The 22,222-nt window shown below is 40.9% G+C and overlaps 2 protein-coding genes and 1 pseudogene across 2 annotated transcripts; 1 reads left to right on the top strand and 2 right to left on the bottom strand.

The window, feature by feature from the left end:
• The first annotated feature begins 1,261 nt into the window (after positions 1-1,261).
• Positions 1,262-4,592, top strand: LOC4328814 (aquaporin NIP1-1-like). Its single transcript, NM_001409877.1, has 4 exons — positions 1,262-1,608; positions 1,703-2,125; positions 2,309-2,370; positions 3,734-4,592. The coding sequence occupies exons 1-4, from the start codon at positions 1,462-1,464 to the stop codon at positions 3,954-3,956; spliced, it is 855 nt and encodes a 284-aa protein (NP_001396806.1). The 5' UTR covers positions 1,262-1,461; the 3' UTR covers positions 3,957-4,592.
• Positions 4,593-5,082: 490 nt separating this feature from the next.
• LOC107279968 (xylanase inhibitor protein 2-like) lies at positions 5,083-6,240 on the bottom strand (annotated as a pseudogene).
• A 762-nt stretch (positions 6,241-7,002) lies between these two features.
• Positions 7,003-19,075, bottom strand: LOC9267718 (probable LRR receptor-like serine/threonine-protein kinase At1g53440). Its single transcript, XM_015771285.2, has 24 exons — positions 18,919-19,075; positions 16,476-16,677; positions 16,271-16,342; positions 16,124-16,192; positions 15,972-16,043; positions 15,415-15,486; positions 14,916-14,987; positions 14,764-14,835; positions 14,582-14,653; positions 14,418-14,489; positions 13,939-14,010; positions 13,406-13,483; positions 13,184-13,261; positions 12,969-13,028; positions 12,850-12,888; positions 12,700-12,749; positions 12,218-12,588; positions 11,036-11,231; positions 10,762-10,893; positions 9,850-10,004; positions 9,186-9,396; positions 8,816-9,050; positions 8,553-8,703; positions 7,003-7,885 (listed from the first exon to the last, which is right to left on the bottom strand). Exons 1-24 carry the CDS (start codon positions 19,049-19,051, stop codon positions 7,517-7,519), a joined length of 3,105 nt encoding a protein of 1,034 aa, XP_015626771.1. The 5' UTR covers positions 19,052-19,075; the 3' UTR covers positions 7,003-7,516.
• Positions 19,076-22,222: the final 3,147 nt, after the last annotated feature.

Here is a 22,222-nt window from a genome sequence, read left to right as displayed (position 1 = left end):
AGAGATTCCATTTTAGTCACTTCAGATATTAATCATAAATTTTATATTGTTCATATTTCCTTTCCAAGCATCATTGAAAATAATGGGAACCATGGAAATCATTACAATAATCCTCTTAAACTATGGTATAAAATTTGGATCAGAAAAAACCTTATACTTGGATGGGGGAGTAATAGTTTTCTTTATATTTTTATAGAAAAAAAGTTATATATAGTTTGGGAATTTACTCAACTATTCAGTACTATGGGGATGTTTAGATCCATGATGGCATGATGTGTGTAAAGTTTTAGCGTGTTACGTCAGATATACGGACACATATTTAAAGTATTAAACGTAGACTAAGGTGGTGTTTGGATCCAGGGACTTAACTTTAGTCTCTGTATTTAGACACTAATTTAGAGTATTAAATATAGACTACTTACAAAACTAATTACATAAATGAAAGCTAATTTGTGAGACAATTTTTTTAAGCCTAATTAATCCATAATTAGAGAATGTTTACTGTAGCATCACATAGGCTAATCATGGATTAATTAGTCTCAATAGATTCGTCTCGCGAATTAGTCCAAGATTATGGATGGGTTTTATTAATAGTCTACGTTTAATATTTATAATTAGTGTCCAAACATCCGATGTGATAGGGACTTAAAAGTTTTAGCCCCATCTAAACAGGGTCTAATAATAAAACAAATTACAGATTCCGACTGTAAACTGTGAGACAAATTTATTAAGCCTAATTAATCTGTCATTAGCAAATGTTTACTGTAGCACCACATTGTCAAATTAATCATGGAGCAATTGGGCTTAAAAGGTTCGTCTCACAATTTACACGTAATTTATGTAATTAGTTATTTTTTCGTTTATATTTAATACTCTATAAATATGTCAAACATTCAATATGACATGATGAAAATTTTGCCAGGGGATTCCCGGGCTTGTCGATTAGCCATACTTTCTGACGGTCTTCCATCAACTGTGCCTCCAGTAAAACATTTGTGAAGAGTTTCACTTGATTGTCGACTCTGCCACTGGTGGGTAGGTGGGCTTTGAATCCCAATTTTGTTACTCCCTTCGGCCTCTCATTGGACCAACAGATAATCCTCTTTTTTGACACGCCAAACAAACCAAACAGATACTAATCAATTAATCCCTGATCACGATTAAATTAAATGGATAATCACCAGCAGTTAACGGAGCACACCAACAACCAGGAGATTAAAGTGGGCTCGGTCAATCCAAACGGCTTGGAAAGTGATTACTATCCGCAGTAGCAGCATCAGCTGCTGCCATGGAAGGAGAGAGAAAGAGAGAGAGATCTTAGCTTGCTTGGCGCCAATAAATAGGAGCCCGGGTCATCGGCGAATCCATTGCCATTGCAGTTGTATCCTTCTTCTTCTTCTTCTTTCTCTACTCACCTGCATCTGTAGAGAGAGAGAGAGAGAGAGAGAGAGAGAGAGAGAGATGGCAGGAGGTGACAACAACTCCCAGACCACCAATGGCGGCTCAGGTCACGAGCAGAGAGCCATGGAGGAAGGCAGGAAGCAGGAGGAGTTCGCCGCCGACGGCCAGGGCTGCGGCCTCGCCTTCTCCGTCCCTTTCATCCAGAAGGTGATCATCATTTCATGTCTTCTTCTTCCTCCTGATCTTGAGAGTTCTTGATCTTGACAATGGCGGGCGCGCGCATTGATCGATCATGGTGTAGATCATCGCGGAGATCTTTGGGACATACTTCTTGATCTTCGCGGGGTGCGGGGCGGTGACGATCAACCAGAGCAAGAACGGGCAGATCACGTTCCCGGGGGTGGCGATCGTGTGGGGGCTGGCGGTGATGGTGATGGTGTACGCCGTGGGGCACATCTCCGGCGCGCACTTCAACCCCGCGGTGACGCTGGCGTTCGCGACGTGCCGGAGGTTCCCTTGGCGGCAGGTGCCGGCGTACGCGGCGGCGCAGATGCTGGGCGCCACCCTCGCCGCCGGCACGCTCCGGCTCATGTTCGGCGGCCGCCACGAGCACTTCCCCGGCACGCTCCCCGCCGGCTCCGACGTGCAGTCGCTCGTCCTCGAGTTCATCATCACCTTCTACCTCATGTTCGTCATCTCCGGCGTCGCCACCGACAACCGAGCCGTAAGCTACCTAGCACGATTTTAATTCATTTAATTTAATTGCTCCCTCCGCTAATTAATTATCTAGTTTAATTAGTTTCTATATATCTGTAATTTGATTGCTCCACTAATTAGGATCGATTTGATCCTGATTAATCTGAAAGTTTTGAAGTGATAATTCTGTTGACCATATGCATGGATGCAGATCGGGGAGCTGGCAGGGCTGGCCGTTGGTGCAACCATCCTGCTTAACGTGCTGATTGCTGGGTACGTTTTAATTTTTCTTTCTTTCACGCATCATCTCTCTCATGATGATAATTAATTAATTACTCTTCACAATGGAAAGTATTTCAAAGAGGATCTAGAGGCTGAAAATGTGTTGGTATCGATCCACTTCTTTCCATGCCCATGAAACATATAGGGTGTGTTTAGTTCATATCAAAATTAGAAGTTTAGTTGAAATTGGAACGATGTGACGGAAAAGTTGGAAGTTTGTGTGAGTAGAAAAGTTTTAATGTGATGGAAAAGTTGAAAGTTTGTAGAAAAAGTTAGAAACTAAACCAAACCAGGCCATAGTAGTAGTAGTAGTATATAATTTCCAGTCAAAATTAAGAAAACAATGGGTCAGATTCAGAGTTCAGACTAGATCAGATGTATGCGTCCTTTTCGGTAGGGAGAGTGCGTTTTGAAGGAGCCAAAGCCAACCAATAAATTCGGTCATGTGGAGCGCAGGGCTTTGAGTGTGCTGCGGTTGGTGCAGTGAAGATCGGCCATGCACTGCACTGCAACCAAGCATTAATGTCAACTTAATTACTCCTCCTACCTCCGGCCGCCTAGCTTGTAAATTCACACTCTCCACTCCACTTCACTCCTCACCCATGGTGCCTGCCTCTCAATAACTCACCGTTTGATACAGGCCCTATTTAGATTCTACCTTTTCTCTTCAAACTTTTAACTTTTTCGTCGCATCGTTCTAATTTTTTCAAACCTTCAATTTTAACGTGTAACTAAACACAACCATAGTTGTGACATGATACTATGGACCCCGTTTGATACAGCTCGTACTCGCGAAATTAATCCAGGGTTATGGAATAGGTTTTGTTATTAGTCTACGTTTAATACTTCTAATTAGTGTCCAAACATGTGATGTGAAAGGAACTAAAAAATTTTAGTCCCATCCAAACAGCCCGTAAGATTTTTATCCCGTGAAGTTGGAATTGTACCGAACACTCGGGTCTACGACTTAAACCTTATGAATTTGTAGATTTTTGTTACACGGTTCTCAAACTACAATTTCTTCTTTTCACAATTTCACTAAGGCTTAGATAACTTGTTCTTATCTATTTTTTTTCAATTAATGTATAAATAATGTTTAGTCAATTCTTATAAACAAATGTCCATAATTGAGATTAATTAGAGTCCGTAAAAAAAGCTGAAACAGAGTTTTTGTGTTTTGTTGAAGAAAATTCATTTGTACCCTTTTACCTACCTTTAACCAGCATCATTTTATATTGGACAATAATGATCAACAAGCCCTAATAAAGATTTGGGATGAGAGATTCAGAGATTCAGATAATTCTTTTTCAAAAAAAAAAATCAGAGATTGATGACATGTGCATTTTCTGTTCAGGCCGATCTCGGGAGCATCGATGAACCCGGCTCGGAGCCTGGGGCCGGCGATGATCGGCGGCGAGTACAGGTCGATCTGGGTGTACATCGTCGGGCCGGTCGCCGGCGCGGTGGCCGGAGCTTGGGCCTACAACATCATCCGCTTCACCAACAAGCCCCTCCGGGAGATCACCAAGAGCGGCTCCTTCCTCAAGAGCATGAACCGGATGAACTCCTCCACCTAACCTCTATCTAGCTAACCACCAAGAACCCTAATTAATTACTACTGCCAGTACTACTACTGCTACTTTCTGTTCGAGATCGATATCGAGATGCTTGATCGATGCACCGCATCGCATTTAAAAGGGAAGAGATGGATGAACTACTATTTGTGACGTACACATATATAGTAGTAATTTAATTAGCGTTAGTTCGTTGTCGTCTCGGCTACGTGCCACAAGGCCTCCTTTGTAACGCAGGAATTTTATAGGAATTCTGTGATGTGTGTTTTTAGATGTGGGGATTCCTATAAAATTCGTGTGGAACTTCTCTGCCTCCTATATATGTAGAACTTAAAAAATCTATGTATATGTGTGTGTGGAATAGTATGTTTTGGACCACGTGATAAAATTGCAGAGTGTTTCCTTGCAGATTATGGTTTTCTTTTAAATAGGTGAGTATGATAAGTTCCCCCCTCTATCCATGCTTATGAAGTTCAGTATTTCGACATCTAAATTATCAAGAAAAAAAAGGACATGTTTGAAATAAGAAGGGAACTTAATTTTGTTTGAAATAGGGAATGAGCTTAATTTGGCCATGTACATAGCAAGTGACAAAAGACATGTGTCTTCCATGTAATCGAGGAGAAAAAATAGTACCAATGAAATGGAACCATGGTCAACCGGTGTGCTTGGAAAAAAAGCGTACCGGAATTACTTATAAAATGAGCCTTTTGCTAGCATTTCTGCATTTGGCTTTGATGTGGTGTCTTTTCTTGGACTAGGAGCAGTAGCATTTCGAAGAAATCTATGATATGTGGTAGCAATAGTTGAAAGATGTTAAAATTGATTAGATCTTGCATGGTCTTTGACAGTATATATTCTCACGGATTCATGGTGCTTAAATAGAAACCCGTGTAGAAAGGTAGAAAATCAAGCAGTGCTGCTGAATGTTTCACATCTCCGATTTTGGTTTCATAAGATCAATTTCAGGTTCAGTGAGTTTGGATGGGCTTTAATTTGTGTTAGGCTCTTGTTTGGATGGGCGTGGATGGACCAAGGCTAAGACCCATCCAGTGATCCAGAGAGACTTTAGGGAGCCCAAATCCAGGCCCAATCCCCACCAAAATGAACTTCCAATGAACAAAACATGACTTCTTTTTGGAAAAAGTACACCCAAGGTCCCTCAACTTGTCATCGAGTTACAATATCGGTCCTCGAACCACAAAACCGGATATAACGCATCCCTCAACTTACAAAACCAGTGTAAACTAGGTCCCAAGACGGTTTTGAGTCCGGTTTTATCCCATGTGGCAGCTGACTCAGCGTGGAACCCACGTGGGCCCCATGCGTCAGCCTCTTCTTCCCTCCCCTCTCCACCTCTCTTCCTCTCTCCTCTCTTTTCCAATCTCCACGGGCGGCGCGCGGGGAGTAGCTGCACGGGCGGCGGCCGGCGGGCGCAGGCGGCGTGGGGAGGAGCCGCGCGCGGGCGGCAGGCGGCAGGCGGCGGGCGGCGGTGCACGAGCTCCTCGCCGGACGAACGCTAGACCGGCTCCGCCACGTCGGCCGCGAGGAGGTGGCGCGCCTCGTCGGCTCGCTCAGTCGGAGTGCCGCCAACGGCGAGCACGTCGACGCCGACGCCGCGCTGATGGGCCTCACCAGCGACATCGTCTCTCGCATGGTGAATTGGTGATGGGCCGGCCGCCGGCGACGACAATGACACGGAGGAGATGTGGAGCGTGGTCGCCGAGACGGCGGAGCTCACCAGCACGTTAAACCTGCAGTGCGAGGTCATCATAATACTTGTTGTAGCCGTTGAGCAGCCGGGCGAGGTCGTCGTAGTGGTAGGCGCCGCCCTGGTCAATGAAGAAGTCAATGCCGTCCACCGCCGCGTCGTCGCCGAAGGGGCGGTGCACGCCGGCGCGGTGGCCGCCTAGGTAGGCGTTCCAGATCAGGTTGTCGGCGACGTCGGCGGCGGAGGCGTTGGTGGGGAGGGAGTAGCCGCCGCCCTGGCCGCCGATGGAGAGGAGCACGGTGATGCCCCTGGACTGGCAGTGCTTGATCAATGTCGGCACCGACGGCGGCAAGCGGGTGGCCGGATATGTCGAGCGAGTAGCGGCCGTAGCCGAAGACGTTGTAGAAGGTGATGATGACGGTGGTGTAGTGGCCGGTGTCGCAGGCCTTTCTCAGGGAGCCTTCCTCCTTGTGGCGGCCCCAGTAGACGACGAGGCCCGGGTCGTCGGCCGTCGCTGGCGGCGGCGTAGCGAGGAGCAGCTCCTGCTAAGGGGAGGAGTGCATGCACGAGGCCCATGTGTAAGTTGCTGTATGCTAGCTAGGTTGATGGTTTTGCCATGTATTTATAGAGAGATTTGCAGGTGAAGCTTCATGTCCTCTTGTGGTGTTCGTGCGTGATGTGCATGCGTACAAGTTTAATGGATTGATTCGTCCACGTGGATTGAAGCTTTTGAGATGTGAGCATTTGACTCTATGATCGGCGGCTAGTTCGTCGGTGCTGCTCGATCGATCATATCTCGATCCAGTGCTTAATCGTGTCAATCTTGTTGATAGGGCTTGAAGGAGAACAGCAAGATGGCAATGATCTCAAATTCTCAGGTCATTTGCGTTAACGTCGGCGGCGGCACTCCGGCTGAGCGAGCCGACGAGGCGCGCCACCTCCTCGCGGCCGACATGGCGGAGCCGGTCTAGCGTTCGTCCGGCGAGGAGCTCGTGCACCGCCGCCTAGCTCCTCCCCCGCCGGCCGCCGCCCGCCCGCCCAGCCTCCGCCGCTCGCCGCCCGCACGCAGCTCCTCCCCACGCCGCCTGCGCCCGCCGGCCGCCGCCCGTGCAGTTTGGAAAAGATAGGAGAGAGAGAAAGAGAGGTGGAGAGGGGAGGGAAGAAGTGGCTGATGCGTGGGGCCCACATGGGTCCCATGCTGAGTCAGCTCCTACATAGGACAAAACCGGAGTGAAAACCGTCCAGAGACCTAGTTTGCACTGGTTTTTTAAGTTGGAGGATACATCATATCCGGTTTTGCGGTTCGAGGACGGTATTGTAACTCGATGACAAGTTGAGGGACCTTGAGTGTACTTTTTCCTTCTTTTTTAAGTTAACAAGGGCAGAAACTAGTTTGCACTGAACTGTTATTATGTTACATGTCTTCTCTACTTGCCCACCAAACAATAACCTTCCTAGCTAGAAAAGAAAAGAAAAAAAAAACTTACTAGATATCCACATTTGCACAGATTAGTTGTACATTGCATTTACTAGATACATGATGACCAAGGCTAACAAACAAGAAACTCAAGTGGTGCCCCTGAGAAGTTGCTCAATTCATATGTACCATCACATCAGCAGCATCAGATTCCAATATCTGCTTCCAGTCCCCTTGTGAAGAATATATCATCATGGCAATGCATCATTGATATCAATTGTCATATGCCATGGATGAGAAGGCTGAGGACAACTGACAGAATGCCAAACTACAGGGGATTACAGACAGAGCAAATGCATATGCATATGTACAGTTGCTGCATTGGGCTCAAAACAATTGCCAACATTTCATCCTAGCTAATCCTGGTGCTGCAGCTCACAGCTTTGAAGAAGGGGAGCTTGAAGATGGGAGGTAACCACTCTCCATACTGTTCTGCAGCAAGATCGAAGGATCGCTCGATGGCGCGTAGGACCACTCCGTTAGGCTGTTGTTCATGGATTGATTGGATTGGGAGTAACTGGGCCTGATGTATCCACTCAAATCTTCATCAGGTACAACCTCTAGAGGGGCTTGGCCACAGAGCATGCTCACCACCGAAGACATTCTTGGCCTCTGAACAGGTGATGTGTTTGTGCATAGAAGAGCTACATTGAGCATCCTAAGTGCTTCTTCTTGAGAGTAGTGAGAACCAAGACGCTGGTCAACGATTTCCAGTAGTCTCCCTTCCTGCTTCAATCTTTCAGCCTGTGGGCAGAAAATAAATCCAGTTAGTAGATTCGTGTTTAAAATGTGTAGCAGGACTATCAGCAGTTTACTTGGTGATATTAACATGCAATGCAAGGCTAAATTTCTTGGGTAATTCGCCTTTCAGATGTGAAACACTTTCAGTTAGCACTAGGCAATTCTTTCTTCTGGCATGAAGAATATTGGTTTGTTTGTGGGCTAATCCTGATCAAGAGAAAATTGTTTATGGGCACACCTAGTTCATTGTTAGCCTTTGTTTGACAGAATCTCAGTAGCTACTAGACAGACTGATTATCCATTGTTATCCGTTGGGTGAGTACCAAGAAACTTGGTCTTATTTCATTGGCTATAGCAGAATAGCTGCCATTCAAATGATCGATTTTTGGAACTAATGTTGTTGGTTTATGTTACAATTGACCTTTATTCCTATCATAACATAATTTTGAACAGCCAATCCAAATCATCAATTACTCAGCATATTATCAGCCTAAAATGTGACAGAGCTCTCCAAAGTTAAGCAAACTGACTTTATAAAAGATAACATATCTATGACAGAAATTCGTCCCATAAGATCATACCCAATTCTATGGGGCTGGACGGCTGGTTATGAATTCGAGTCCTAAAAGACAAAAGCAGTAACAGAAAAAAAGAAGCTAAAATAGCATACCCAGTCAAGAAGATGGAGATATTCGTCATCTGACATGCTACTTGTATTGCTCATTCCACTAACAATCTCTAATGTCACCACTCCAAAACTGTATACATCTGCTTTACATGTCAAGCAACCTCTCGTGGCATACTCAGGTGCCATGTATCCACTGGTTCAAATAAAGAACGGTATCAGATGTTGGATAATAAAGATTTTTACAATATACAATAATAGAAAATGAAAGGTGAAGTAGCCAATAAAAATATAGAATGACAGCTTACACTGTTCCAGCTATCCGAGTGCTCATACGCCCACGGTCATCATTCAGTTTAGCCAAACCAAAATCAGATATTTTCGGTTGCAGTCTTTCATCAAGAAGAATATTTGATGGTTTAATATCTCTATGGATGATTTTCAATGTTGATTCTTCATGGAGATAGCACAAGCCTTTTGCTGTTCCAAGGCAGATATTATATCGTTTTGGCCAGTCTAGTTTCAATTGATGATCTCCACGTCCTAAAAATTGGTACACTATTAGAATAGAATGCTCTTACCAACTACGATGAGCGTTGAACTAGATAATTGTAGGGAAATTCATTTTGGGGCAGGAAAACCAGTTTGGAAATATCATCTGAATTTATGTAGTCTTACCAAAAAGTGCACGACCAAGACTATTGTTTTCCAATAACTCGTATATCAGCAGTAGCTGTTCTCCATCAATACAACAACCAAAGAGCCTTACAAGGTTAGGATGCCTTAGGGCAGATATTATTCCTATTTCATTTAAAAACTCACGATTCCCTTGGCTCGACTGGGAAGAGAGTTTCTTAACAGCAACTGTAGTACCATTGGCTAGTGTACCCTGAAGATAGAAGATTGGTTAACAGTGTGTTACAACTCAGAAAGGAATGAAAGAGGTACTGAATTAAAATGCCTACTGTTAGTTTATTACATCTGAGTGCTGGTCGATTCACCTTTATTATTATTTATATGTTTCTTAGTTATTATGTTCGATCATCTGAGTATGTTGCAGTGGCAGTGAATTACTTATCCCAAAGGCAGTGTTTGGCTAATGGGATAGGGGAAATGATTTCCCACCCACCAAAAGACATCTTTAAATCCTAACCATTCATTTCTCCTTTTCCATTTAATCTTAACCCTTCATTCATTTCCCATTCCCAATACCACCCCCCATTTCCCATTATCCAAACACACCCAAAATGTGTATACCATATGCAGTGATGTCATGAATACAAAGTAAATTTTCTGTATTCTAACACCTTAAGGGAGAAAACCTTAAGTTCACAGTTTTTACCTTGTAAACAGGTCCAAAGCCACCCTCACCAATTTTATTTGCAGGATCAAAATTTTTCGTTGCAGATTCAATTTCTTTTAAGCTAAAGAAGTACTGTGTCCGTGTCTGAAGATCTGAAGTATCGGTCTTCCTTCCATGGTAAAAGAATTGTAAACCTGTGATGCACAGTAAAATATTAAAACTAGAAGGTAGAAACACTAGTGTATTTTGGATGTCTGTCGTCAATATTAGCTGACGAGCATATCAATTTTTTTTTATTGACATTCTTCTAGTTTAGAGATAGTTATAAACTTTCAACTGCATAATACAGCCAGAAAAAGGATAGCATCCCCTTGGTCCTTATGTAATGAATTAACACAATTTTGGTTTATGTTGCTCAAGTTGGTTGCTTCAATAATAAGTTTACGGGCTGATACTTGAATTCAAAATTAGTAAATTTCACATCCCAGGTTTTGGGGCATTCGTAAGTTTTGCAATTTGCTTCGAAGAACCCCATGAATTGGGGGGAAATGCTTCATAAAACCCAGGTACATCCTACATCATCTAATTCCCATGGTATAGTATTTGTGCATAATATTTGGACAAAAATATTATGCAGTATTTTGTGTGCATAGAAACATTAGGCATTTTCTCAACGAATAGAGTATATGCTTTTGAAAATACCACACATTATAAGAATATGTGTACTTTGCATAAATCTGGTTTTGTTGAACATTTTGCCCAAAAACCTGGGTTGCTTTATACATGGGAAAACCTAAGGTTTTACGCTACAAATTCCCCAAAAGGCCAAAACCTAGGGGTTTTATGAATTTCATAGTTTAGAATCAATGACAAGCATGCTAAACCAGACAGAGAAGATAACATACATTCATATAGTATGTAGGACAAGGTAGAAAATGAATATCAACTTACCATTTCCTTTCAGATTCTTTTTCCGGAAGAATTTGATATAGCAAAGAATTAGCGCAAGTATGACAATCAAACATGCTGCTACTATTATAGTAATCATCAATCCAGTAGAGATTCCATGATGGTTCCTGTTTACTGTACAAGTACTACAGTTAGCTAATTTCCAAGCATATGAGAAGATATGATTAAACAGTATCCATGCGTAATTAGAGAGCTTGAAAAGCACATGTAAAATGTTGGAAAGAAGACAGTTTAGTTGGGAGTGCAAAGAACTTACATTGTATCACAGATATAGCTGAGATCAATGGACCATACACACCCCGGTCAGGAACACCTGTGGTACCTTTGCCTGCCCAGTAGAAGTGAATTTCCAATGTATTATCTGTGATGTTGGTTGTGAAAGTTTTTGTAATTACACGATGGACACCACCAGCCTCATCTTGAATGTTAAAATCCTTCAAAACTTTAGTACCCTGGCAGATTATTGCAAATCTTAGTTAATAATGTCTTAAGAGAACAGTAATCCATATTTGTATGATGCTACTTTAACAAGAATTAAATAATGCATGGTATATTCAAGAAAGTGAGGACAGGTGCCCAAGAAATCATTTGAGCAGGAAATAACTTACACCAACAAAAAATAAAGTAACCAAGAAAAGAAACTTCCATATTTTATTCATAATTTTATATCCACTTGGGTTGCTGACGATTTCAGATTATCCAATTTTCATCTTTGTCGCTTCTTAATACAAATAATGGATTTGAAATTGGATTTTGTGGATTTGCACAACTCTGTGTGCATTCATGATTCTGTTTTGGAATTTTTCAAACATTAAAACATGGTAAATTCTTTTTTTTCTCGAAAAACGCAGGAGAACTACGCCTCATTAAATTAAGAAGAGAGAAAAGGGGCTAGAGCCCTACAACACACACCACACACAACTCACACAACTTCACACAACTCTCAACGAAGGAAACATAAAAGCGCCTGAGCTAAACACCAAGGGGCGACCAAGAAACTGCCACTAAACATGGTAAATTCTATAACTGAGACAACTGTTCCCCAGGCAGCAAGCAGTTGTTATTGATCTTTTTTGTTAGTAGGACAATCATTTGCTCCAGATAATATATAAATTCTCCAAATATAATGATAGCTTTTCCATGCAAAATTTCTGATAGTTATTAAGAATGAAGTAAGAATTCTATAACTGAGACAACTGTTCCCCTAGGCAGCAAGCAATTGTTGTTGATCCTTTTTGTTAGTAGGACAATCATTTGCTCCAGACAAAATATGAATTCTCCAAATATAATGATGGCTTTTCAACACAAAATTTCTGATAGTTTTTTTAATAATGAAGTAAGACAAGTGGTATAAACTAAGAGTAGCAAAGAATTAAGATGCCAGCAAGATTATGACATAAAGGAAAATGGCAAATCCTACAGATTAAGGGAATGGTACCTGGATAAAAACATCAAAAATGCGCTTGCCATTGCTGGAAAAAGTATGATCTTCTGTAAACACAATCTCAGCAAAATGAAGTTCTACAGAATATTCACCATTTTCCATGCAGACTCCATAGTATTTCAGTGAGAGGGGTGAGAGGCGAGCTTCAGTGTATAACTCAGGGTGATCCAGTGTGAGTTCTGATGTGTTTCTAGCAATGTAATCAGCATCTGGATTACCCACAAAATCTCCTGTACTACTATAGGCCCATTTTCTGTCATTTGATAAAACAAAAGTTGATGTTCCTATTCGAGATGAGTCATCCTCATAAATATTCCCATTGACCTCAACACTTTTGCCACCACAGTTAATAAATAGGGAGGAATCTGAAGATATTTGAAGGAATTTTTTAGTACCATTTTACACTTAAAATTTTAAACTCAAATCTGAATATAAGACTGATGTCATGTCCCATCTCCATTGCATAAGAAACTTACAGCGTGGTTTGTCCATGCAGGGAAGATTCTTTCGTAAACATGGTTGCAAACTTGCAAAACAAAAAATCATAAACCCCTTAATACTTATTTTCTTATATGGATATTTGATATGAAAATATATTATATTGAAATTTCAGTGTGTGATCTTACAGATTGTCATTTGAGGATGAAAAACTTGAAACCATATTTCTGCAATTACAACATGCAAGGCATTTCAACATCATGAAAAAAAAAGCTCATTCTATGCAAAGTTCAAATGAGCAGCATACACGTTTGCTTGTTGACATTCATTTGGAGGGTTACCCGTGAAGTTATTAAACGACACATCCCTGCAAGCATTCATCAGTTGTTATCCAAGAACATATCACCAAAACAGAAAGTGACATATACAACTGATTTTCATTCTATAAAAAGTAAACAAGAGTGACCAGTAGAGAGCATATATGTATGTGCACAGAAGAGTATTGCATTATAGCATACGCACATGTTTACTTTGTTGCTTGCCTTGTTTTTCAACATCCAACCAGGCAAATCTCCAGTCAGCATGTTGTCACTTAAGTACCTATTTATAGTAATTGAAATGAGGCGCCTTCCAAAAGCAATAAACAAAACCACCAATGTTGGAGAGAATTCTACACTTTATTTTGTCCAAAATCAAACAAAAAATGTTGACACATAAAGTAAAATCTCAAGGATTTAATCTCACAAATATTGTAGTTGTAGTGCCACCATTCTGTCAAAATTTTGTGGAATTTGACCAGTCAACTTGTTGAAGCTTAGATCCCTGAAATTAATACAGATTGTAATCATGGCATTGAGCAAAACACCAGGGCTTTGTGTGGCCACATATGTTAGCTTCAATGAACAGTAAAACTTATACAACATCCTATAGTAGAGAATGAGTTAGCATGTCAGAGAAACAAGTATTTGTAATTATCAGCATTCAGTGTAAAAGGAGACAATAGGTTATGCCAAGATTACCCCTTAATACTATTACCCCCTAATAGTGCAACAAAAACAAGTGAAATAGATAATGGTAAAAGACACCCTTGTCCAACGCATGCAGTAAAAGACACCCATATTTCATATTAGAATAATAAACCATGACATTTCCAATTCTAACAACTGACTTTTCTCGTCTCACCCATGATGATGCAAACAGAAAAACCATAACCATATGAACAAGAAAGTTCACTCTAAAAGGTAATGGTTGAAGCAAAATAATGGCTGGATACTTACATGAGTATTAGATACTGCATCTGTCCAAGGTAAGGTGGTATTTCACCATATATGGAGCAGTTTCTTAGGACCCTGTAACATAAGAGAATTTAATATTGTGCTGGAAGTACTAATGTTTTTGAACAAACACCCAAAAGGATACTAAGATGGAACTTAGCATCAATTTTTAAGAGAGAAGAAATGGTGAGAATTTCATATTGTGCTGGAAGTACTAGTGTTTTTGAACAAGAAATGGTGAGAATTCCATATTGTGCTGGAAGTACTAGTGTTTTTGAACGGACACTCAATGTGGGATACTAAGAAGGAACTTAGCATCAATTATTAAGAGAGAAGAAATGGTGAGAAAACCAGAGCTGAGGAGGGACTCGAACTCTGCCCAGCAAGAGCACCTGGAAGCTCCCATACCACCGGGCTACAATGCCGTTCTCTGCTGGAAGTACTAATGTAAGCTAGTAAAAATCACTGAAAGATAAACTTACACTTTTGTAAGGTGCTGTGCATTTTGTAAGGGAGGAAATTTCATGCTCGGTCCACTCAAATCAGTCACTCTCCTGATTATGTAATGGTTACAAGATATATTGTTAAAAACATCAGTTGTGACTCAGTGGTAAAATAATAAAGCATAGGTATGAAACATTCATACAGTTCTGTTAAGTTGTTCAACAAAGAAATTTCTGGAGGAATAGGCCCACTCATCAAGGTACCCTGCATGTCTCTGAAAAATCAAGAGAGAAGATTTAAACGAAATTAGAACATTGAACAAAAGTCATTTTCATCCATTTCAACTGCAACTCGTGAAATGTTCTACATCAGAGTGAAACTAACATTCTGTTGACCCGTTGCCAATTTTTTATGAAACTGGGTATTCTTCCTGAGATATTGGTCCCGTCAATTCGGCTGAAATTGTTCCAAATTACAACAAAAATTAGAACTTCCTAGTCAAGAAAAGATTTTCTTGAAATAAGGGTGGGACATACAAATCTGTCATATTTGTGAGCCTGGAAAAGGTTGAAGGCAACTCTCCTGTGATGTCATTTGCAGAAATGAAACTGTAAGAGGAAAATGAGTAATAATTCAAGAAACTTTAGACAGCCTTAGTGGAAAAATAATGAGAAACTTCGTTTTCAAGGCATATTCATGTTTCTTTAATTGATAAAAGTTATCAGCATCTGAAGGAGAAAAAAAATCATTCAAAACATGGCATCGTGTTATTCTAATTAACAGTATATAAACTGTAATGGGAACAATTGAACAGCAACGATGTATTAATGCTAATTAGGTATGGTTACTTATCACATTCATGCTAGTTTTCAAAGTCGTTGCAAATTTAACTTTAAATAAAGAAGTCTGGTTATTTGAATTTCCATTCCCGGTAACAACATAAGTATATGTCTTAAACAACAACGCAAGACAAGTGAACCTCCTTAGCAATGAGGATGTAAATAATTATATAAAGGTATCAGTACAGGAACTTACAATCTCTCCAAACTGATGATGTTACCGAATTCTGGTGGAATATGACCCTCAAGCTGATTGCCTTCTAGATTTCTGCATGCAAATGGTTGAGGTTCAAAAGTTAGTTCCTCTAATATTTTAGGGGAGCATATCCTATGGACATAGGCCCTCGCGTGTACACACCGTGTACACCAACTAAAAATTATCACAAAAAATTCTAGAAAAATTCATACATGTACTTCCAATAGTATTACATCTACGCGCAAAGTCACATCTTCCAATAGAGAGTAACAAAAAAGATAAAATTCTGACAGAATTACAACCTTAAAACTGTCAGATGTTCTTTTTTGTTACGGCTAAAATATAATGAATTTGAGGTTAAGATTTTACCATTATGTGTAATACTATTGAAAGTACATGTATGATTTTTTTTATATTTTTTGGTGACATTTGTTAGTTGGTGTGCACGTGTGTATACGTAAGAGCTTCTATGCATAGGATATGTTGCCATATTTTAGTATACACTTTCAGCCCAGCAAGCTCCAGGTGCTTGTAATCATCGTGCAACCACAACTCACATAGATTTCAAGAAGGGCATGCGTCCAAGCTCCTTAGGTACTGTTCCAGATATGCGATTTCCCTGGAGAGACCTGTAATTGCACTAGAAAGTTGAACAAATGACTACTTACAGGCATTCTGACGATATGATGTAGGATCATGCAAAACATACAGATTAAAAACAGGTAGGCTAGCCCATGATGCTGGAATTGGTCCTTGGATGAAATTGCGTGATAAGTCACTGCAGGGAAAGTGAGACTTTTATTTATGAATGCTGGTGAATGTTCTTAAATTTAAGTAGCTGGATGGAAGCACTTACAGATTTGTCAAATAAGTGAGGTTGACAACTTCTTCAGGTAGAACTCCACTAAGATTCTGACGCATAAGTTCCCTGCCATGTGCATGAACAAAGAATAAAAAAAACATTTTAGTGAACAACGAAAGACACTGAAACAGTTGAACTATTCTGGATAAGAACCACTCTAGAGCAATAAAAGAAGTGGAATAATAGGTATTATCCTTACAAGCTGATAACATGACACTCTGTGTTGTTCTTGAATGAACAATCACATGTCAGATTGCTGACTGGAAAATTAGGATAACTAGATTTTGGGTAACTATTGGAATCACTGGCATTAACCCAAGTTTTAGACCCAGTGCATGGATCCACACTGAAGTCCCAATCCATCTTGTTAAGCTTGCGTGCTATTCCCTTAAGTGCTTCAACTGCAAAAGAAAAGGCAATTGAAATTTTAGCTTGTATTTCTGTTAGCATGTAAGAACTCAGCAGTCTCAATACAATGTTGTTTGTTTGCTTCCCTCAAAAGAAACAAATAGAAATCACCAGCACCAACAAGGCAAGTATCAAGTGTTCCCGCATGAGAATTTCAAAATGTTGCAATATACAACTTAAACACACAAATTTTGACAATTTGACCCTTTCCGAAAACTAATTTTACAAATGAACCGCGGCCAAAACTTATTTCAAAAATGACCCTTTTGTTCAACGCTAAATCGTATGGCGCTGAACTTAGACACCTCAGCGCCAAATAGCACGGCGTTAAATGCACGTTGGCACGCCGACTCAGCCTCTCATCCGCGGTGGCACAGCATTCAGCGCCAGTTGACGTGGCGCTGAGGTGTCTAAGTTCAGCGCCATACGATTTGGCGCCGAACAAAAGGGTCATTTCTGAAATAAGTTTTGGCCGCGGTTCATTTGTAAAATTAGTTTTCAGAAAGGGTCAAATTGTCAAAATTTGTGACTTAAACAGTACAAAGCCACGGAACAATGCATAATGAGTGAGCTAGAGAACCTATCAAGCAGTGGATAAAAGGAAGTTTGGTATTGCAATTCTCATTTGCTTAGAGAGTAAAAAAACTAAAATGTTGGCACAAAAGCCTCATGTTTGATGGTAGCAGCCTCCCAGAACTCCATATTTATCCTCGTTAGCAAGTGAAGTGAGACATTCATAAATTATTTCTCTCCACACATAGCTACCAGCATAGGCCATGGCCATGACATTAACTTTGAGTCATTGAGCTATCAAACATGCCATTTCTTTCCCTCAAGTGCCCAATTTCTTGTAGCGCATATATGCACAGTAGGCCATGGCTTTGCACAACTCACCCATCAGCTCAAGCCCATGACTCATTGCGCTCTAGCAACTAAACCTCCGAAAAATTGCAAGCGCGGAGCATTGTGCACTGCCATTCTCCGGTTCATCATTCCTTGCAAGAGGAAGGCTTTGCGAAACCATCGCTGTTACCAACTCAATACAATCACCAGGCAACATATTGTCGTAATGTCATGAGATGCATACAACACATTGTCACCATGGTTTGTATTGCACATAAAGCCAAGCCAAAGCAGCCAACGTCTCCTGCCAGCGCACCGAGCCAACTTTGGCACTCCTAGGAAGTTGCCCGGCGTGCACCCTGGGTACTCAGCAATTTCATCAAACAGTTGGCGTGCAGCACCCATTGGACTAGATCAATCTGTTCACCACTGCATATGCCTAACCCGCAGCTCTGGCGCAAGATGGGATCTTCAAGACGAAGAGAGCGGCCAAGTCAAAACTCAAAAGCCAAAACAACTTCCTGCTCAGATTCGCCATCGACAAGATCGCACAGCTTGCCCTTATCTTGGGGGCCCTTGGAGGAAACAATTTTGGTGGGGGAATAACCGAAAAGGCGAAAAATGGCGATGCTATTTGCTCTTATGCCCCTAAAGGAATACCAATTTGCATTTCAACCCTGAATGATTCAGGGAATGCTATATATTTGCACTTAAGCTGGATGAGAGAATTTTTTAGAAACGTCCTGAGAGAAGCAACAATTCGGCACGAACTCCATGCGTCCTGAACACAGTTCACCCGAGGATCACAGGCGCAATAAGAAAAGAAGAAAAATGGCATTTCGCCATTTTGCACGGTGTACGACTGTACGAGTTCTTGAGGCATTGCCCCCCAAGTGAGCAGCACTGATGGATCTGATGCGGCAGAGCAGAAGAAATGCCTGAGTGCCCTTCCGGGCGATCTGGGTGAATTTTGCAGATGATCTTGAGACGCCAAAATCAGCGGTAAAGAAAAGGGAAATCTTTGGCAGTTTATCTCCAGATCAAAATAAACAAACATTTTTTTATTATTCTTGTTTCCGGGGATTGGTAGAGGCTGCTAGTTGTAAATACGAAGTAGTAAAATAAAAATCAACTACCAGCGTGTGGAGGCCATCGATCGATTTGTAGTTGCGGTTGCAATGACAGATTGGGAGCAGCAAAAAAATCCACAAGAATCTCAAGACAAAGCTCAAGCTTAGCTAAGCGAAAACACACTTAGGCGCATGCTTACTACAGTAATTAATTCTAATTAACAAAGAAATTAGCAACAACAACCAAAAAACAAAACAAGAAGAAGAGCAAAATCTGAGAGGAAAGCTAGCTAGCTGCCGCCGCCGCCGTACGCAACTCACCTTCTTGCTGCGGCAGCCTCTGAGTCTGCGCGGCCGCGGCGGCGCACCGGCGGCCATCTCTGCAGCCGGCGCCCAGCAGCAGCAGCAGCAAAGGTAGGAGGAGGAGGAGGAACAGACGGCTGCCTCCCACCATTGCCCTTCGGCCCCTCCCAATACTGGGCAGCAAGCAAGCTACAGAGAGCTTTTGGTAGAGCTAAGCTAGCTAGGCTAAGCTAAGCTCCTCCTCACTGTGCTCGTGCTGCGCTTGCGCGTGCGATGCGACGCTGGTTTTTGGGTGGAGTTGCGTATGGGTTGTGGTTGTGCGGCGCAGCGGCGGTAGGCCATATCGCAGCAGGCTCGGGTTTTTGACCAGCTGGGGGATTAACGCTTAATGCGCGCTGACACTGCTGCTGATCGTGTGTTTTTTTTTTTTTGTTCGCGGATAAGAAGTAGGAGTAGTACGGAATTTCTTTCTACTGTACAGTTTCTACGTCCGGTCAACTTGTCTTTCTTTTTATTTATTAACAACGAGAATACTAGTGTCTCCGTCCCAAATTATTAGACATTTTGATTTTTTTTATTTTAATATTTAATCATTCATCTTATTTAAAAAATTAGTATAATTATAAAAAAAATAAGTCATACTTAAAATATTTTAATAATAAAGCAAATCACAAACAAAATAAATAATAATTCTATAATTTTTTGAATAAGACAAATGATCAAATATTAGAAAGAAAAACTCAAAACGACAAGTATTTTAGGACGGATATAGTACTAGTTTACATATTGATACCGTTAAGTACGGTCTGGTCTGGTTTGATTTTGATTATTAGACAGACTGGAGAGATAAATTAAATATTTTTAAAATTTTAATAAATAATCCAAACAAATGGTCGTACGTATTACAGTAAAAAGTGTTATGATAGCACATGTTTTGAAAACATAGAATAAATAATTTAGAAAAGACAAAAAAACCAAAGAGATGATATCTCCGAAGGTTTCCCAAACCACATCGAGGCTAGACTCCATCTTCCTTTTGTCGACGATCCAATCTTAGAGTACAACCTTTGATTTTTTTAGGCTTGATAAAATATACTCCATCCGTTTTCTAATATAAAGGATTTTAATATTTTATTTGCACTGTTTGATCATTCGTCTTATTTAAAGAAAATTAGAATTATTATTTATTTTATTTGTGACTTACTTTATTATCCAAAGTATTTTGAGCACAACTTTTTAGTTTTTATATTTGCACAAATTTTTTCGAATAAGATGAGTAGTCAAACGTTACAAGAAAATAGTGAATATCCCTTATACTAAGGGATGGAGGTAGTAGGAGTCACACATTTTGATAGATCTAAAGTATTGGTTTAAGGGATGAGATAGGTTGGGTTAGGTTAGAATCTATTTTTTCGAGTATTTGGCTTAAGGATAAGTGGGATGGGATGGTATCTCATAGAAAATATTATTAGAACTGACGGATAAATCTAACCCACTATTCTCTCTATCATCTCTGAAGGATGATCTCAGGAGAATATTCCCTCAAGATTCGGATTAAATTGATGGACTATTCCAAACCATTTTTTTATCTGGCTGATATATAAGATATCTTTTTAAAAGTAGGATCATTAGGATCATTTCATTCCTCGTGCCAAACGAATGTACGAGGCCGTCACATCTTAAAAACAGAGTTTAACCTATCCCACGTGACCCCGATAGCCAACCCCTGCTAGTTAACCTTGCACGCCTTCCAACGGTTTTGAGCACATGTACGTATCTGACTGCATTGCTTGGTCCATAGAAAATAGAGCTTCGGCTCAAAACATTTTTCATTAGCTTCTTTAAACCGCGTGGGATCCTTGAAGAATTAGGATGCCACTTCAGCGGTTCCTTTTGCAAATTAGCCCCCGCACATTGGAGATTAGGAGTGTAATTTTTGCAAAAAAATCCCTATGCTTCCAGTTAATTACCTATCAGTCATCGCTACTGTCCACCGTCCGATCTCACCTAGTAGTATGCATGCTTGTGCATCTTCCGTGTAACCTCTCTCAACCTGTGGTAGATTACCATCCACTTCATTCTGCCAGATACAGACATACAGTGCATGTAATGGAGCCAAAAACTGTATTGATCAGCTGTGGCACCAGTCAACCCAAGCATGTGATTCTACTACTGGCTTGGCTAAAAACATGCCATTCCCCTTCATCTACTTGGACTAATTAAAGTGGATACCTAGTTTGATGTTTGACATTTCAGTCCACAGGAACTCTCTTTGTGCAAAGAACCAAACGCCACTGCTAGCCAAGTGCCACTTCTCTTTCCTAGTTCCAAAAGATGAAAAAAGAGGATCCAAACCTTTCCTAAAGATCAGCAATTGATGCTACTGGTAGCATGCATATGGTTGGAAGGTGATCTTAATTTCTTCTTCCCTGATGGTGAAATTGGACTGAAAACCACTTTGCTTAGGAATGATGTGAGCTCATGCCATGCATGATGACCAACCAATAGTTGCAAACTCTCTACTAGTACTAGCCAGTGAAAGCAGGTGATTTGGATCAACTTATGATGTGTCAAATCCACCATTACTAGTAGATTATCTATACATCTTGCAACTGGTCAACAAAGATCAACTTCAAATCTGTTGTTGGACATAAATTAGAGGCTGTTGTCAAGAACACAACAGTCCACTCTGGCATGGCATGGATGGTTTGTCAATGACAAGTTGTGCTCTCTGACTCTGACTTTCTTTGGCTGGTCTGTTTGCTGCTGACCTGGTCATCTGCATGGATTAGCAGTGGTATAGTACAGGATGCAAGCTATTAAGTCATCGCACACCACTGAGGAAGCAACTATGAATGGTTGATGTTGATGGTAAATGATCTTGGTTGTTAGCAGGTAGCAGGCCGATTCATAATTATCAAGGACTTTCTGACGCATGCTAAGATCGATCTTCTAGTAGTCTACTAAAGTCTAATTTTGAGTAATATGTAAATCCGCAAATGGAAGTTGTTTTGGTCGATTTTGCTTAGGAGTAGTCCAACTTGACAAGTTTATTTTTCAGATAATGTTAAGTAATTAGCTGACCACTAAATAAGTCCTATAAAACGTGCATAGGCATGAGATTAGGCGATAGGGCATTAGTGGCAATGCTTTTTTTTAAGATGCTTCCTTGGAAAATTCCAGGTCATGTTCCACCGCTATGAACATGGAAACTTACCAGCCGTAAATGCAAGAACCAACCACAATTAACAAAGAGGAAGAACTCCAAAAGGAGATGTAAATGAGATGACCCACCAGCACATGAGCACATGATTGCAGTTTA

This window comes from Oryza sativa, chromosome 2 (assembly GCF_034140825.1).
Source record: "Oryza sativa Japonica Group chromosome 2, ASM3414082v1".
Lineage (NCBI taxonomy): Eukaryota > Viridiplantae > Streptophyta > Magnoliopsida > Poales > Poaceae > Oryza > Oryza sativa.
This window is presented reverse-complemented; position numbering and strand designations above follow the sequence as displayed.

Bases quoted from the DNA above. Each gene is read 5' to 3' on its own strand.
- LOC4328814 (NM_001409877.1), top strand. From the start codon at position 1,462: ATGGCAGGAGGTGACAACAACTCCCAGACCACCAATGGCGGCTCAGGT. The intron at 1,609-1,702 runs GTGATCATCATT...ATCATGGTGTAG, and splicing joins CCGTCCCTTTCATCCAGAAG to ATCATCGCGGAGATCTTTGG. The intron at 2,126-2,308 runs GTAAGCTACCTA...GCATGGATGCAG, and splicing joins TCGCCACCGACAACCGAGCC to ATCGGGGAGCTGGCAGGGCT.
- LOC9267718 (XM_015771285.2), bottom strand. From the start codon at position 19,051: ATGGTGGGAGGCAGCCGTCTGTTCCTCCTCCTCCTCCTACCTTTGCTG. The intron at 16,343-16,475 runs GTAAGGATAATA...TGCACATGGCAG, and splicing joins GAGTGTCATGTTATCAGCTT to GGAACTTATGCGTCAGAATC. The intron at 10,005-10,761 runs GTAAGTTGATAT...TGTGCATCACAG, and splicing joins AAAGAATCTGAAAGGAAATG to GTTTACAATTCTTTTACCAT.